The sequence below is a fragment of the Rana temporaria genome, chromosome 7, assembly GCF_905171775.1.
Source record: "Rana temporaria chromosome 7, aRanTem1.1, whole genome shotgun sequence".
Taxonomy (NCBI): Eukaryota; Metazoa; Chordata; class Amphibia; order Anura; family Ranidae; genus Rana; species Rana temporaria.
The window spans coordinates 172,164,673-172,182,224 of record NC_053495.1 but is presented as its reverse complement, the minus strand read 5'-3'; the positions used below and the strand labels follow the sequence as shown (position 1 = coordinate 172,182,224).

Genomic DNA, 17,552 nt, shown 5'->3' with positions numbered 1-17,552 from the left:
TCACCACTCAAGAGGTCTGTGCCCAATATAGACCCTGTAGATGGAAATATAAACAAACTCTATACTCTGCCCACCTCCCCGATTCCCATTGCACTTACCTCCATGGATGATTAGCTTTCGCTGCCAAAACAGCAAGTGCAGTGGTCCGAGGATTTGAAAGCCGTGATCTTCTTCACCCTCTTTCCTTAGGAATGCTGGGATGGATCAGAGTGATTCTGATTGGTTAAAGCGGTTACTTGCCAGTGCTGACCATTTAAAATTGCTCTGCTCCATCCCAGCATCCCTAAGGAAACAAGGGCAGAAGACCACAGCTTTCAAATCCCCAGACTGCTGCACGGGTAATGAAAGCCAATTATCCTTATGCCCCGTACACGCGATCGGAAATTCCGACAAGAAAAGTCCGATGTGAGCTTTTGGACGGAAATTCCGACAGTGTGTATGCTTCATCGGACTTTTTCTGTCAGAATTTCCGCCAACAGAAGATTGAGAACTGGTTCTCAAATTTTCCGGAAAATCCGATCATCTTTAGCAATTCCGACGCATGCTCGGAAGCATTGAACTTTGTCGGCTCGTCGTAGTGTTGTACGTCACCGTGTTCTTGGCGGTCGAAAGTTCAGAAAACTTTTGTGTGACCCTGTGTATGCAAGCCAAGCTTGAGCGGAATTCAACATCCAAGGTTTTTCCGACGGAAAATCCGATCGTGTGTACGCGGCATTATAGGTAAATAGGACAAACTGCAATAACTATAGGTATCCAAAAGTGGAACTTCCGCTCATCTGATTCCTCCCCCCCTCCGGTGCCACAAATGGCACCTTTCAGCAGGACAGGATACCTGTCTTTGACAGGTATCCTTTCCCACTTCCCACTCAGCCGCGGATATTGACGTCACTGCTGGGGCGGCTCCCTCCTCCTTCCTCTGTCGCGGGGACAGTAGGAGAAAGGAGCAGGCCTCGTGCTTGCGCAGTAGGGTTTCCGGCGTGAGGCCGACAGGCTATAACTGCTGGGTACCCTTACCCGCCTGCAATGGCGGTGGCAGCACCTGACAGCTGATGGCAACATCAGCTGCGGTGCCGACATCGCTGGACTTATTTTTTTGGGTGGACCTCCGCTTTAACCAGAACACACATGGAAAAATTCTTACCTCGGCATTCTCGTGGCCTTCAAGAGTCATGCAGATGTCAAGGTCACTATCACGAAATCCAAATCCGTTCTTAGAGGAGCCAAATAAGCACAGCCTGGCGTTACCTATTGGGAACATTCAACTGACAAGTCAGTTTACTTCTTTTACAATATCTGCTGCTGTCTAAAATAATAACACCAACGATGCAATACTTGCCTTTCTGTAGCCCTGAGATTATTCTGGGTACTGGTCCCAACAAGGACAGAGCTGCAAGCAGAGCAAGTACCTACCCGAATCTGTGGCTTTACCTTTACACAGACTAGGGTTGTCCCGATACCGATACCAGTATCGGTATCAGGACCGATATTGAGCATTTGCGGGAGTACTTGTACTCCCGCAAATGCCCCCGATGGCAGATCCGATACTAGCCCCACCCCCCCCCAGCCGCCGTCGCCCCCGCCACATACCGCAACGCCGCCGCCGCCTAGTTAATTAGCGGGCGGAGAACATTACAGCTTTCATTTGAATAGCTGTCTGTTCCCCGTCGCGCCGCGTATAGACACTCCCCCTTGCTCGGGATTGGACGGGTGACCTGTCTATCAAAGTGCAGATCACCCGTCCAATCCTGAGTAAGGGGGAGTGTCTATACGCGGCGCGGCGGGGAACACACAGCTATTCAAATGAAAGCTGTAATGTTTCCCGCACGCTGATTAACTAGGCGGCGGCATCTAGGTATGGGGAGACATGGCTGCATATGTGGGGGACATGGCTGCATATATAGGGGACATGGCTGCATATGTGGGGGACATGGCTGCATATGTGGGGGACATGGCTGCATATATGGGGGACATGGCTGCATGTGTGGGGGACATGGCTGCATATGTGGGGGACATGGCTGCATATGTGGGGGACATGGCTGCATATGTGGGGGACATGGCTGCATATGTGGGGGACATGGCTGCATATGGGGGGGGGACATGGCTGCATCTGTGGGGGACATGGCTGCATCTGTGGGGGGACATGGCTGCATCTGTGGGGGGACATGGCTGCATCTGTGGAGGGACATGGCTGCATCTGTGGGGGACATGGCTGCATTTGTGGGGGGACATGGCTGCATTCGTTGGGGACATGGCTGCATTTGGGGACACATTTAAAAAAAGTATCGGTATTCGGTATCGGCGAGTACTTGAAAAAAAGTATCGGTACTTGTACTCGGTCCTAAAAAAGTGGTATCGGGACAACCCTAAGGTCCCACCCAACACTGCAGCTTTGTCCCAGCACCAAGACCCAGAGGAAGACATTGCTTCAGGAAGGTGGGAAATGCACCATTCATTTTATCAGTTCAGTTTAGACAACAGAAGAAATGTAAATAATGATATTTTATATGAGGGTTTAGAACTGTTTAAAAAGCACATACAGATCGTGATAAAGATATGCAATATAATAAAAAAATTTAATGGCAGGTTATTGACAAAGTTGAATAATGTTTACAATTATGGCACAAAAATCTACCGTCATTACTTTAAGGTCTCATGCACACTGGACGCTAAAATAACGGTATAAAAATGCCAGTAGCTTTGCAGTGAGTTTTTCAACTTTAAAAAAAAAAAAAAAAACAATATAGTTTTTTAGCGTTTATTAGCGTTTTTCCGCGTTAGCGTTTTTTGGCGTTTTTTTTAAATTAACAGCTTGCCGACCAGCCGCCGCAGTTATACGGCGGCAGGTCGGCTCTGCTGGGCGAGAGCACGTAGCTATACGTCACCTCTCCCAGCAGCCAATGGGGGCGCGCGCCCCCCGCTCACGCCTGACGCCGATGCGCGTGCCCGGCGGTCGCGATAACGGCCGGGCACCCGCGATCGCTCGTTACAGTGCAAGAACCGGGAGCGGTGTGTGTAAACACACAGCTCCCAGTCCTGTCAGGGGGGGAAACGACCGATCGTATGTTCATACAATGTATGAACAGCAATTTGTCATTTCCCCATGTCAGTCCCACCCCCCTTCAGTTAGAACACACCCAGGGAACATGATTAACTCCTTCCTCGCCCCCTAGTGTTAACCCCTTCACTGCCAGTGGTATTTTTACAGTAATCAATGCATTTTTATAGCACTGATCGCTATAAAAATGCCAATGGTCCCAAAAATTTGTCAAAAGTGTCCGAAGTGTCCGCCATAATGTCGCAGTACCGAAAAAAAATCGCTGATCGCCGCCATTACTAGTAAAAAAAAAAAATATTAAGAAAAATGCCATCAAACTATCCCCTATTTTGTAAACAATATAACTTTTGCGCAAACCAATCAATAAACGCTTATTGCGATTTTTTTTTACAAAAAATATGTAGACGAATACGTATCGGCCTAAACTGAGAAAAAAAAAAGTTTTTTTTATATATTTTTGGGGGATATTTATTATAGCAAAAAGTAAAAAATATTCATTTTTTTTAGAAATTGTCGCTCCATTTTTGTTTTTTAGCGCAAAAACTAAAAACCGCAGAGGTGATCAAATACCACCAAAAGAAAGCTCTATTTGTGTGGGAAAAAAAGATGCCAATTTTGTTTGGGAGCCACGTCGCAATTGTCAGTTAAAGCGACGCAGTGCCGAATCGCAAAAAGTGGCCTGGTCTTTGACCAGCAATATGGTCCGGGGGTTAAGTGGTTAAAATGGCAATTAAAAGGTTAATTTCCCACATTTGTGGCTTTTTAAATCACAATTAGTGTCTGTGTATAACTAGTCAATGAGTTTGTTAGCTCTCACATTGATGCACTAAGCAGGCTAGACACTGAGCCATGAGGAGGTAGAAAAGAACAGCCAAAAGACCTGCTTAACAAGGTAATGAAACTTTTAAAGGTGGAAAAGGATATACAAAGATATCCAAAGCCTTCAATATGCCAGTCAGTACTGTTTAATCACTTATTAAGAACTGAAAAATTAGGGGCTCTTTTGATTGCTCGGGTGGGTTGGGACTATGATCCAGACATGCCAGAGCTAATCCCTAGTCAAAACCATACTCACCATTGAATTCTTTGCGAATGAACCTCTCCAGGTAGATAAGGATCTGCTCCCGATTATGCTGCTCAGCAGGACTCGGAGAAAGTTCATCTACAAGAAAATTGAACAATGTTTGCAATTTAAGCATCCTTCGCTTGCGTTCCAAATGAAACTCTATTTTAAAATGGAGAACTTTTACCAAAGAGGAGATTACTCCAAGATGCCTGCCAATGCTTTGGTTTCACTGTGTGGTGCATTACTTTCATTAACTTCCCCACTTATCCTGCTAGCCAACATTCCACTGTCCAATCACAGTTCCCCTACTGGCCACTGAGGCAGTTTCACTTGACAGTGGGATGGTAATTAGCAGGGATAGAGCTAGTCATACATGTTTTGTGGGCTGAATTAGAGAAAATCTGTTAATTTCCCCATCCACACTATACAGCATGGATGGAGAAATCTCCACTATTGGCTGTTGTAACGAGGCACAAGCAGCACCCGCCAGGGCCACTAAAGACTAGACTGTCATTTTTGGATGCAAGGTTAGCAGCCCCAGCAGACTCATTATCCCCCTTATCCCTCTTCACTTCAAATTCAGCACCTACATTCAGTATATTGTGCAATCTATCTTAGGGCAGAGACTGGCATGAAATATAGGAATAATCACCCTCAGGGCCGGACTTTTTTACAGGCGATTTTTACCGACGTTTTTGTCGCACGTATATGCGCGTTTACGCGCGTATGCGCGCGTTTTCGCACAGTGGCGTTCGACGTTTTTGTACTTTGTCTTTTTCCATATTAGCCAATAAGAAAAATGATCATCCCTGACATCACTTGTTGCTCTCCTAGGAATTTTTTATTCCTCTTCCTGGGATTTCAGCAACACAGGCGTCAAAACGCTTGTACAAGCGCGTGTTTACGCGCAATACGCGCGTATCAGGCGTTTTACATTGACTTCAATGTAAAAAAAAACGCTCAAATACGCGCATATCGCGCGCTAGGAGCGACAAAAAAGGGTCCGGAACTTTTTTGAGCTACAGGCTACAGGCTACAGGCGTTTAGGCGTTCAGATGTGAACCATCCCCATTGCCTTTCATTACTTTTCGTCCCTCTGGCGTTTGTGCGCGTCGCGCTACAGGCGTAAAAACGCCTAGGTGTGAATGGAGCCTTACCATTGGGCTTGACTGGGCTGACCGCCCAATAGGGGCCCCCCGGGAGGAGGAAGCAGGAAGAGCCATGCCGCTGCTGATGAAGAGGTAAGAAGTCCCCTTCAACCCCCCCCCCCTCAACAACTTCGATCTCGGCGGCACCCCCCCCCCCACCCCCGTTCAACAACTGCAACCCCCTCCCCGCTTCTTATCTCCAGGGGGCCCCTCAATCAACATTCAAGCCCAGGGGCCCCCACCGCCCTGAGTCCTGCCCTGATCACCCTATTCTAGGGATACTTGAATTAACATTTCTACAATATTCTGTCATCTCTACCTTATGGTTGAACTAGAGCCCATAAGACTGTAACAATCAGCACCTTACCATAGCACCTCTTGCAGACTCTGTCCAGTATGTCCCGGAATCTGAGGTTCATAGGGGGAAGGGGCTTCAGATCAATCTTTTTGAAATCTTCAGGACAGTCATCCTTGGAGTGTCCATCACGTTTGCAGATGCTGCAGACTATGGTGGGAGGCTATGAAGATAGGGAAGCCTTGTTTAAAAAGTATCTGTAACATATGCAATATCTTATCAGTTCAGGCTGATTTAATTTCTTTATTTTAGAACAACATTAGTAGACTTTTATCTCTTTTACCAAAGCCACCTTCTTACTGCTACAAAAACTTTACAGCTGAACTATATATATATATATATATATATATATATATATATATATATAAATTAAATATTTCCCTGAGTGGGGGTCCCCCCCTGTGCTGTGTTAAATGCTAATTTTTGCCTAGGGTACCAGCACATTTACTTATCTTATTCCTTGCTCCCCCAGGCTACACCTTCTATACAACTGCTCCCAAACAACTTCTCTCTGGTGCACTGGCTTGCGATTGTAGCTATTGCATCATATACATTGCAGGGCCACCAGTCCAGCACTGGAAATAGGGATGGCGAGGGGCCGACCACAAGCCTGAGTGTCAGAGAGAGAGGGTATATGCCGGCTGCCGGGAGAGTAAAGGATGAGATAAGTGCGTTTTATGTTAGATGAAGTTAAAGCGGGAGTTCACCCAAAAATCAACTTTCTGCAGTTAGATCCAGCATACTGCTGAAATCTGCAGCATGCTGGTCTTTTTTTTTTCTTTTGGTACTTATCGTTTTAGCAGTATTTCTTCTATCGCTCAGAGCGGGGAATCCTTCAGGGAATGGGCGTTCCCGAAGGCAAGCAAGTTGATTGACGGCCTTCGATAGCTCGTCACGGCTTCCAAAAATAGCCGAGGTGACACTTGGGTGTTTACGGCGCCTGCGCCTCCCGTGTAGAGCTGACTGCGCAGGCGCCGTAAATTGCCGAGTGTCACTCGTGTGTATTTTCGGAAAAGCCGTGACGCGCTATCAAAGGCTGTCAATCAACTTGCTTGTCTTCGGGAACGCCTATACCAGGAAGTAATCCCCGCTCGGAGCCATAGAAGAGATACTGCTAATACGATAAGTACCAAAAAAAAAAAAAAGACCAGCATACTGCAGATGTCAGCAGTATGCTGGATCTAACTGCAGAAAGTTGATTTTTGGGTGAACTGCCGCTTTAAGAATTGCAAAACTGATATATCCCCAGGTTTCAATGCTCCTGGGGATACAACAAAGCTGGTGTACTTGATTTTTCTATGTTTGCACCTGCAATTTTTTAAGCTGGTGAAGCAGTCGCTTTAATGCGTCAAAAACACTCCAATGGACCCGAGTGCTGTGAATGGGGTCTTAGCCAGGAGAAAAGGGACCAAAACAGACCTGCAGCACTTGGTTAGTGCAATGCTACACACAATAATAAGCCAATTAAAGCGGAGGTTCACCCAAAGGGCTCTTTCACACGTCCGTTCCGTTCGTCCGTTTTTTGGACGTCCGTTAACGGACCGCAATGCTTCCCTATGGGTTAACGTCCGTTAGCATCCATCTGCGTTAAGTTCCGTTTTTTTGGACGGAAGAAAACCCTATTTTTCTTCCGTCAAAAAAACGGAACGGACGTTAGCGGATGATCCGTTTACCATCCGATCCGCTAACATCCGTTTTTCATCAAAATATGTAAAAAGCCCCAAAAAAAAAAACGGATGAAAAAACGGATGGAAAAACTGATGGAAAAACTGATGAAAAACTGACGGAAAACGGACAAAAAACGGATCAACTGATGAAAAAAAAACTGATCTAAAAAACTGAGCTGACGTGTGAAAGAGCCCTAAAACATTTTTCTAACATTACATTGTGCTCACTTGCAACATTGGCAGTATGCGTTTTCTTTTTTTTGCTGTACATACCGTTGTATAGCTATTCCCCCCCCCCCCCCCCCGGCTTCCGGGGGACTGGGCGTTCCTATGCAGCAGGTAAGTGATTGACGTGATGGCAAAAACTACCCCCCATCGCATAAGGAGCGTCACGAGTTGCCGAAAGAAGCCGAACTGCGAGTCGGCTCTATACGGCGCTATATGGCGCCTGAGCACCGACGTTCGGCTTTTTTCGGCAACTCGTGACGCTCCTTATGCGACGGGGGGTAGTTTTTGTCATCACGTCAATCACTTACCTGCTGCATAGGAACGCCTAGTCCCGCGGGAGCCACTACCCGGAAGCCGGGGGGGGGGATAGCTATACGTACAGCAAAAAAAAAACGCATACTGTCAATGTTGCAAGTGAGCACAATGTAATGTTAGAAAAATGTTTTAGGGTGAACCTCCGCTTTAACTATCAGCTGCTGTAAATAAACAACTTGTCCATAATGGTTAGCTTGTAATAAGTAGCACGCTTTTCCTCTTACCTTCCCAGAAGTCAATATAAGCTTATCAAAAACATAATAGAGCTCATCCTCACTAAGGCTTCCTTCATTCTTCATGTCATGGTGCGAGGTAGCAGAGGTGCAGCTGTCAGAGCAGGATTTGTCCAGAGAACAGACCGCTTCCGACGCACACGTTACTTCAGTAGTATCATGTAAATCCTCAATAGTTGTAGAATTTTGTCCATTACAGTTTTTGCTCCCTTTAACCTCCAAGAGTGCAGATGTCTGGTCTGTCTCTGAAAAAGGAAGTAGATCTAGTTCACAAGAATCTAGAGAAGAGGTAGAATGAACTGCCTCATCGCCATCTATACACAGTCTTTGTATGGCCTCAGTGACCTTGTCTAATTCGCACCCCTCTATCTCTAACCCTCCAATGCAGCTTTCTGCTGCCTCTCCGTCCCGGTCTATGCCCATTTCCCCTTCGGGGAGGTTGCCGTTAGCGACTTGATCTCCGGCTGTAGATGTTTCCTGGCTGATGTTGTTTTCATCGTCCACTTTGGACTTCTTCTCTTTGCTTTGTGGACAGGCAAAATACCTGTAAGCTGCTCGGAACCTTTCTAGAATATACTCGTACACCATCTGGCTGTTAAGGCTCCTTGCAACATTCCTCTTCAGTGCAAAAGGATCTGGGGGGAAAAAAAAACATTAACTGGTCAGTCCACCCAATGTGATAATTCAGTTATAGGAGGAAACTGCTGGACTCTGACACCTGTAGCTTTACTATATCTCTCTGTCCTATGCACAGGATATACTGTGTATGAAAAAAAAAAATCGTAATTTCCTGGACCATACAAGAAAATACACTAAAATGTTCGATCGTGGCTAATCCTGACATGTTTAAAAAAGTTAACCTGCCTATTTTTAAATAAAATGTGTGGCCTACCAGGAGCCAGAAGGTGATCTGTACTTGTATAAAAAAAAAGTGCATATTCAGGGAGCATTAATGCCGCGTACACACGATCATTTTTCGGCATGAAAAAAAGGTTGTTTTTAAAAACTGTCATTTAACCACTTAACCCCCGGACCATATTGCTGCCCAAAGACCAGAGCACTTTTTGCGATTCGGAACTGCGTTGCTTTAACTGACAATTGCGCGGTCGTGCGACGTGGCTCTCAAACAAAATTGGCGTCCTTTTTTCCCACAAATAGAGCTTTCTTTTGGTGGTATTTGATCACCTCTGCGGTTTTTAGTTTTTGCGCTATAAACAAAAATAGAGCGACGATTTAAAAAAAAAAAAGGAATATTTTTTACTTTTTGCTATAATAAATATCCCCCAAAAATATATAAAAAAACATTATTTTCCCTCAGTTTAGACCGATACGTCTTCTTCTACATATTTTTCGTAAAAAAAATGTTTATGGCATTTTTATTAATATATGTTTTTTTACTAGTAATGGTGGCAATCAGCAATTTTTTTTTCCCGGTACTGCGACATTATGGCGGACACTTCGGACACTTTTGACACATTTTTGGGACCATTGGCATTTTTATAGCGATCGGTGCTATAAAAATGCATTGGATTACTATAAAAATGCCACTGGCAGTAAAGGGGTTAACACTAGGGGGCGGGGAAGGGGTTAAGTATTTTCCTGGGTGTGTTCCCACTGTGGGGGAGGGGGGGGGGCCTCACTAGGGGAAAACACTGATCTTCTGTTCATACGTTGTATGAACAGAGGATCAGCATTTCCCCCGGTGACAGGACCGGGAGCTGTGTGTTTACACACAGCGCCCCTAGTATCCTGCGAGAGAGCCGATGTAGAGCTACGGGCTCTCGCGCAGGGGAGCCAACCTGCCGCCGTAGAATGACGTCGGCAGGTCGGCAAGTAGTTAAAATGATCCTGTGTGGGCTTCACATAATTTTTCAGGTTCTGAAAAACGACAAAAAAAAAAAATCGAACATGCTGCATTTTTTAAGGATGTTTTAAACAATGTCGTTTTTCGGGTTGTAAAAAATGATCGTGTGTGGGCTAAAACGACGTTAAAAACCTGCGCATGCTCAGAAGCAATTTATGAGAAGGGAGCGCTCGTTCTGGCAAAACTACCATTCGTAATGGAGTAAACACATTCATCACGCTGTAACAGACAGAAAAGCGCGAATCATCTTTTACTAACACAAAATCAGCTAAAGCAGCCCAAAGGGTGGCGTCATCCGCATGGAACTTCCCTTTTAGAGTGCCGTCGTACATGTTGTACGTCACCGCGCTTTGCTAGAGCATTTTTTTAAAACGATGGTGTGTGGGCAACGTCGTTTTAATGATGAAGTTGGAAAAATTTCGTTTTTTCTACATGCCAAAAAACATATATTTTTTTCATTCCGAAAAATTGTCGTGTGTACGCGGCATAAGACTGTACAAATATCCCAGACTCCTAAAGAAAATCCAGATAAACCCTGTTACCTGAAGTCTCACCCATCTACCCTCCAATTGTTCAACTATTTAATGAAAACCTCTGGTGACATTTGGCATGTCATTTTTTTGGAAGGGGGGGGGGGGATACCCCCTTTTTAGAGGCACCCAGCTCCCACTTCCTCCCAGGGCTCCGTGGCGCCGGAAGGAAGTTGACCTCTCCCCCTTTCTCTGTGCAATCTTCTGGGACACGTCACAGGTCCCAGATGATTGCCCGGCCAATCACAGCGCACAGCGCGGCTCCTGTAGGCACAGTGCGTGCCAGGCTGTGAAGCCACAGCCAGGCGCCCACAGCCAGAATGCCGGGGGAGAGGAGCAGGGCTTCATTCCTCCGCATTGCTGGACAGTGGGACAGGTGAGTGTTCGATTATTAAAAGTCGGCAGCTACACATTTTGTAGCTACTGACTTTTATATGGATAGAACTCCACTTTAACCGCTTAACGACCGCCGCATGTATATGTACGTCCACAGAATGGCACCTACAGGCATATGGGCGTACCCGTACGTCCCTGCCTTTCCGCGGGTCGGGGGTCCGATCGGGACCCCGCCCCCCCCGCTACATGCGTCGGTCGGAAATCGTCGGGGAGCGATCCGGGACGAGGGCGCGGCTATTCGTTTCTAGCCGCCCCTCGCGATCGCTCCCCGGAGCTGAAGAACGGGGAGAGCCGTATGTAAACACGGCTTCCCCGTGCTTCACTGTGGCGGCTGCATCGATCGTGATATCCCTTTTATAGGGAGACACAATCGATGACGTCAGACCTACAGCCACACCCCCCTACAGTTGTAAACACACACTAGGTGAAGCATAACTCCTTCAGCGCCCCCTGTGGTTAACTCCCAAACTGCAACTGTCATTTTCACAATAAACAATGCAATTTAAATGCATTTTTTGCTGTGGAAATTACAATGGTCCCAAAAATGTGTCAAAATTGTCCGAAGTGTCCGCCATAATGTCGCAGTCACTAAAAAAATCGCTGATCGCCGCCATTAGTAGTAAAAAAAATAAATAAAATAAAAATGCAATAAAACTATCCCTTATTTTGTAAACGCTATAAATTTTGCGCAAACCAATCGATAAACGCTTATTGAGATTTTTTTTTACAAAAAATAGGTAGAAGAATACGTATCGGCCTAAACTGAGGGGAAAAAAAAAAATTATATATGTTTTTGGGGGATATTTATTATAGCAAAAAGTAAAAAATATTGCATTTTTTTCAGAATTGTCGCTCTATTTTTGTTTATAGCGCAAAAAATAAAAACCGCAGAGGTGATCAAATACCACCAAAATAAAGCTCTATTTGTGGGGGAAAAAGGACGCCAATTTTGTTTGGGAGCCACGTTGCACGACCGCGCAATTGTCAGTTAAAGCAAAGCAGTGCCGAATCGCAAAACCTGGCCTGGGCATTTAGCTGCCTAAAGGTCCGGGGATTAAGTGGTTAAGCTAATTTGTAAAAATGATAAAGGCCATTTAGACTATGCTGACGGCAAAGGTTTCCCTAAGTAAATTCCCCTTGATTATAACAAACTTTTTTAAATTGTGTACATGCAGAACATTGAAAACAAGATTCAGGGATCGATAGTCAGAATACTTGATTAGTTTTCCAACTTGCTAGATCAGTTTCTTGTCAGGTAAGACAGGCATTTGGAAAGCAGTGTAATGGTGAAGTGTTCTGCCAATTAAATTGCAAAATTAGCAATGCCCCAAAGAATGATTTACTCCTGTTTCCAAAGATATCTTCATTACAGTAATAGAAAAGCTGCACCATTTAAATCTTACCTTCGATGGCTAGTCGTCTCTTTGGCCAATTCTTGGTTTCTCTACTTAGAAGAACTTGTACTCGCACACTAATCACGTATTCTTCAATTGCAAACTCCAGCGTGTAAAATCTTAGCAATTCCAGCCATAGCTGCCCAAGGGATACATGGTGGGGCTGCTCAAGCACCAAGCGGCACTGTAAACGGAAGATCAGGTTGCTGTAAGGTTATATGAACACAATCTTTAATAACTTAAAAAAAGGTTAAAGTTAACACTTATTGGGAGCTCCAAAACACTATATAAAGGGGGTTATCCTCAAAAGAGATACTCCGACTTAACTGCTGTTCAGTCTGTGTGTAACTTTGGAAACGATCCTCAAAAGGCTTTTTCCAAAGTTACACAGAAGATCCGGCATGTGTAATTGAATTACACTGCCTAATTTTAGGATGCAGTACCGCATCCGCCGCTGGGGGCATTTCGAGTCGAAATGCCGTTGCTAGTATGCAAATTAGCACTTAAGGCGATCCACAAAGCTTTCTAGCTTCCTTTTTGCGCCGTAAGTGTTATTTTGCAAGTGTAAAATTAGGGCTCGTTTTACAAAGTGTAAAGTTAGTCACACCTTGTAAAGGCCCATTCCAGCGACGGCATTTGGTATGCTTTCCCGAGGGAGAACTCCACGGCAATTTGTAAAAAACAAAACCGGCATGGGTTCCCCCCCAGGAGCATACCAGGCCCTTAGGTCTGGTATGGGTTGTAAGGGGACCCCCCCTACGCCGAAAAATCGACGTAGGGGGTCCCCTACAATCCATACCAGACCCGTATCCAAAGCACGCTACCCGGCCAGCCAGGAAGGGAGTGGGGACGAGCGAGCGCCCCCCCCCCCCCTCCTGAGCCGTGCCAGGCCGCGTGCCCTCAACATGGGGGGGTTGGGTGCTCTGGGGCAGGGGGGCGCACTGCGGGCCCCCCCACCCCAGAGCACCCTGTCCCCATGTTGATGAGGACAGGACCTCTTCCCGACAACCCTTGCCATTGGTTGTCGGGGTATGCGGGCGGGGGCTTATCGGAATCTGGGAGTCCCCTTTAATAAGGGGGCCCCCAGATACCGGCCCCCCACCCTAAGTGAATGGATATGGGGTACATCGTACCCCTATCCATTCACCTGGAGGCAAAAAGTAAAAGTTAATAAACACACAACACAAGGCTTTTTAAAATATTTTATTATTCTGCTCCGGACGCCCCCCCTGTCTTCGTTATTAGCTCAATTACCAGGGGGGGCTTCTTCTTCCGCTCTCCGGGGGTCTTCTCCGCTCTCCGGGGGGGGTTTCTTCTTCCGCTCTCCGGGGGGGGGCTTCTCCGGACTCCGGGGGTCTTCTTCCATCTTCTCCCCTCTTCCGCTCTTGACTCGGCGAACCCCGGTTCTTCTGCAGCTCTCCGGTGCCTTCTTCTTCAGCGCTGGCTGCCTGCTATGTTTGTGTGTTAGCTCGATTTCAAACAGGCAGCCGGCGCGGTCTTCTGTGGCGTCAGGGTCTTCTGGTCTTCTCTTCCTTTCTTCCGATGTTGCCTCGTCGCCTGTTGTCGCTGTAATGATGGAAGCGCGCCTTGCATCACATTTATATAGGCATCACCGTCCCATCATGCTCCGGCAGGTACCCACGTGGTGGGTGCACGTGGGTAGGCACCCACCACGTGGGTACCTACCGGAGCATGATGGGACGGTGATGCCTATATAAATGGGATGCAAGGCGCGCTTCCATCATTACAGCGACAACAGGCGACGAGGCAACATCGGAAGAACAGAAGACCAGAAGACCCTGGCGTCACAGAAGACCGCGCCGGCTGCCTGTTTGAAATCGAGCTAACACACAAACATAGCAGGCAGCCAGCGCTGAAGAAGAAGGCACCGGAGAGCTGCAGAAGAACCGGGGTTCGCCGAGTCAAGAGCGGAAGAGGGGAGAAGATGGAAGAAGACCCCCGGAGTCCGGAGAAGCTCCCCCCGGAGAGCGGAAGAAGAAACCCCCCCCGGAGAGCGGAGAAGACCCCCGGAGAGTGGAAGAAGAAGCCCCCCCTGGTAATTGAGCTAATAACGAAGACAGGGGGGGGCATCCGGAGCAGAATAATAAAATATTTTAAAAAGCCTTGTGTTGTGTGTTTATTAACTTTTACTTTTTGCCTCCAGGTGAATGGATAGGGGTACGATGTACCCCATATCCATTCACTTAGGGTGGGGGGCCGGTATCTGGGGGCCCCCTTATTAAAGGGGACTCCCAGATTCCGATAAGCCTCCGCCCGCAGACCCCGACAACCAATGGCAAGGGTTGTCGGGAAGAGGTCCTGTCCTCATCAACATGGGGACAGGGTGCTCTGGGGTGGGGGGGCCCGCAGTGCGCCCCCCTGCCCCAGAGCACCCAACCCCCCCATGTTGAGGGCACGCGGCCTGGCACGGCTCAGGAGGGGGGGGGGGCGCTCGCTCGTCCCCACTCCCTTCCTGGCCGGCCGGGTAGCGTGCTTTGGATACGGGTCTGGTATGGATTGTAGGGGGACCCCCTACGTCAATTTTTCGGCGTGGGGGGGGTCTCCTTACAACCCATGCCAGACCTAAGGGCCTGGTATGCTCCTGGGGGGGGAACCCATGCCGTTTTTTTCTTTGAAAATGGGCATGGAGTTCTCCCTCAGGAATGCATGCCGCTGTCATTTTTTTTATCCCCGACGCAACTTTAAGCCGTCGCGATCCTCAAAACTCGGCGTAACGTAACTTCGCGCATGCGCAGTACGGCCGGCGCGCATGCGCAGTACGGCCGGCGCGGGAGCGCGCCTCATTTAAATGGGACTCGCCCCATTTGAATAGGAACGCCTTGCGCCGGCGGAATTTTAGTTACACAGCCTGAAATTTCTAGATAAGTGCTTTGTGGATCAGGCACTTAGGTAGAAACTTTAAGGCAGTGTAACTTAAATTGGATTTTTTAAGTTACGTCAGGTTTTTGTGGATCTGGCCCATAGTGACTTCCAACTAAATTCCAAGCACGGTAGAGCTGCACGATTCTGGCCAAAATGAGAATCACGATTGCTTTGCTTAGAATGAAGATCACGATTCCCTCATGATTCTCACAACGTAAAATCTTTTACATTTATACAAAAAAAATAAAAAAATGGGATAAATTTACTGGCTATTATTTTTTTAAATTCATTAAAGTAATTTTTTCCAAAAAAAATGCATTTAAAAAGACTGCTGCGCAAATACAGTGCAACATAAAATATTGCAGCAACCGCCATTTTATTCTCTAGGGTCTCTACTAAAAAATTATATTATGTTTGGGGGTTCTAAGTAGATTTCTAGCAAAAAAAATAATGATTTTAACTTGAAAAGAGCTGTCAGAAAAAGGTTTGGTGTTTAAGTGGTTAAACGTTCCTAATTTACATACAGAAGTTTATTCCTTTGATGTACAAGTCAATGTGATACAATGTTTAGACTTAACTTTCCACTGATAAAGAATGTTTTTAAAACTTGGCAGGCTGCCCATACTTTGACTTTTGGCTGAGAGCAGAGAGGAAATTATTTGCATACCAAAGTGCAGAGAGAAAATTATTTTCATGTCAAAGATCGTGAAACCCTGTGTCAAGAATCGCAATGGGAAAAAGATCGCGATAACGATTCTTATTCTTTACGATTAATTGTGCAGCTCTAAAGCAAAGCACGGCATATTTTTTCCATAGTTACACTGGTCCAGCCTGGACCACTGTAAATATGTAAATACATCGTACCTGACCAATGACCCTGGAAGCTGGAAATCACTGAAGTAGACACTGCTACCCATGTGATCGCGACTTGTTTCCAGGTTACGTGCCGAGCAGCTGGCCTGATGGAGCGTGAATACAGGAGATAAGCCTTTCAGCACAGGCTCCATTCGGAAAATGCTTTGCATTTTCTTAATGAATGCAAAGTGTTCTCTGATTGGATGAGGTGGAAAGTGTGACATATCCTCCCCACTTCTCCACCTCGTCCAATCAGAGAAGGCTTTGCGTTCATTCAGAAAAAGTCTATAAACAGTCTTCTTGAACCCAAACCTAAAAACTACAATGTCTCACCGCCTAGGGTACTATGGTAAAATGGAGATCTCAATTCCTATGCAAAGGGGTAAAATCCACAAAGCGAGAAACAATTTCTTTCTGCTTAGGCCGCGTACACACGATAGGATAGCCAGAGGACAACGGTCTGAAGGACTGTTTTCATCGGTCAAAACCGATCGTGTGTGGGCCCCATAGGTTATTTAACCTTCGGTTAAAAAAATTGGAACTTGCTTTAAAATTTAACCGATGGACGCCTAACCGATAGGTCAAAACCGATCGTTAGTATGCAAAAGCATCGGTTAAAAACCCACACATGCTCAGAATCAAGTCGACGCATGCTGGGAAGCATTGAACTTCGAACTTTGAACTTTTTTTCAGCACGTCGTTGTGTTTTACGTCACCACATTCTGACACAATCGTTTTTTTAACTGATGTGTAGGCGCGGCGGACCATCAGTCAGCTTCATCGGTTAACCGATGAGAACGGTCCTTCGGACCGTTCTTATCGGATGGACTGATCGTGTGTACGAGGCTTAAGTGTTCTTCATCTTAGCCATATGCTTGAACAGTATTCTGTGTCCATCGGTGTGGTATGGGAAATGCCTTCTTTAAAGCCAAAGTAAAGACCCATAAATACATATGCACTATATTCATAGTTTTATCTCCCTTTTTCAGGTACAGCAGGGTATTGCAGTCTAATAAGCACGAGAAAAGCCCTGATGTGGTCAGAAATTCACACATGCCTCTTCCCCTTCTCTACAATACCAGTCTGTGTAAAGACACTTTGATGGGTGCTGCTGTTACTCAGATCTGCCAGCACAGGTCGCTTCAGTGTAAGGTCAGGAAGCAGCAGTTTCCCCAAGAGGAAGCGTTATTTTAAAACATTTCCAAAAAAATCAGTCAAATCATAAAAATGCAAGGCTACGTTTGTAAACAACAACAAAAAAAAATGCAAGGCTACGTTTGTAAACAACAACAACAACAAAATGCAAGACTACGGGCCAGATTCAGATAGATCAGCGGATCTTTAGATCCGCGTAATCTATCTGATTTAAGATCCGCCGCCGCAAGTTTTAGTGGCAAGTGGGTAATTCACTAAACACTTACCTCCAAACTTGCGGCGGCGTATCTTAAATCCCCCGGCAGAATTCAAATTCCGCGGCTAGGGGGAGTGTAGCATTTAAATCAGGCGCGTCCCAGCGCCGATTTAACTGCGCATGCGCCGTCCGCGAATTTTCCCGGCGTGCAT

The 17,552-nt window shown here is 46.3% G+C and overlaps 1 protein-coding gene across 2 annotated transcripts in view; it reads right to left on the bottom strand.

Annotated features, from left to right (window-relative positions):
- Positions 1–17,552, bottom strand: part of TUT4 (terminal uridylyl transferase 4) — a 115,727-nt gene that overhangs the window by 37,618 nt on the left and 60,557 nt on the right. For both annotated transcript variants that reach the window (XM_040360467.1, XM_040360468.1), the window contains 5 exons: positions 12,261–12,435; positions 8,059–8,702; positions 5,637–5,787; positions 4,131–4,217; positions 1,142–1,245 (listed from right to left, as the gene is read on the bottom strand). In XM_040360467.1, coding sequence (XP_040216401.1) covers positions 1,142–1,245; positions 4,131–4,217; positions 5,637–5,787; positions 8,059–8,702; positions 12,261–12,435 — 1,161 coding nt within the window. The remainder of the gene's footprint in view (positions 1–1,141; positions 1,246–4,130; positions 4,218–5,636; positions 5,788–8,058; positions 8,703–12,260; positions 12,436–17,552) is intronic.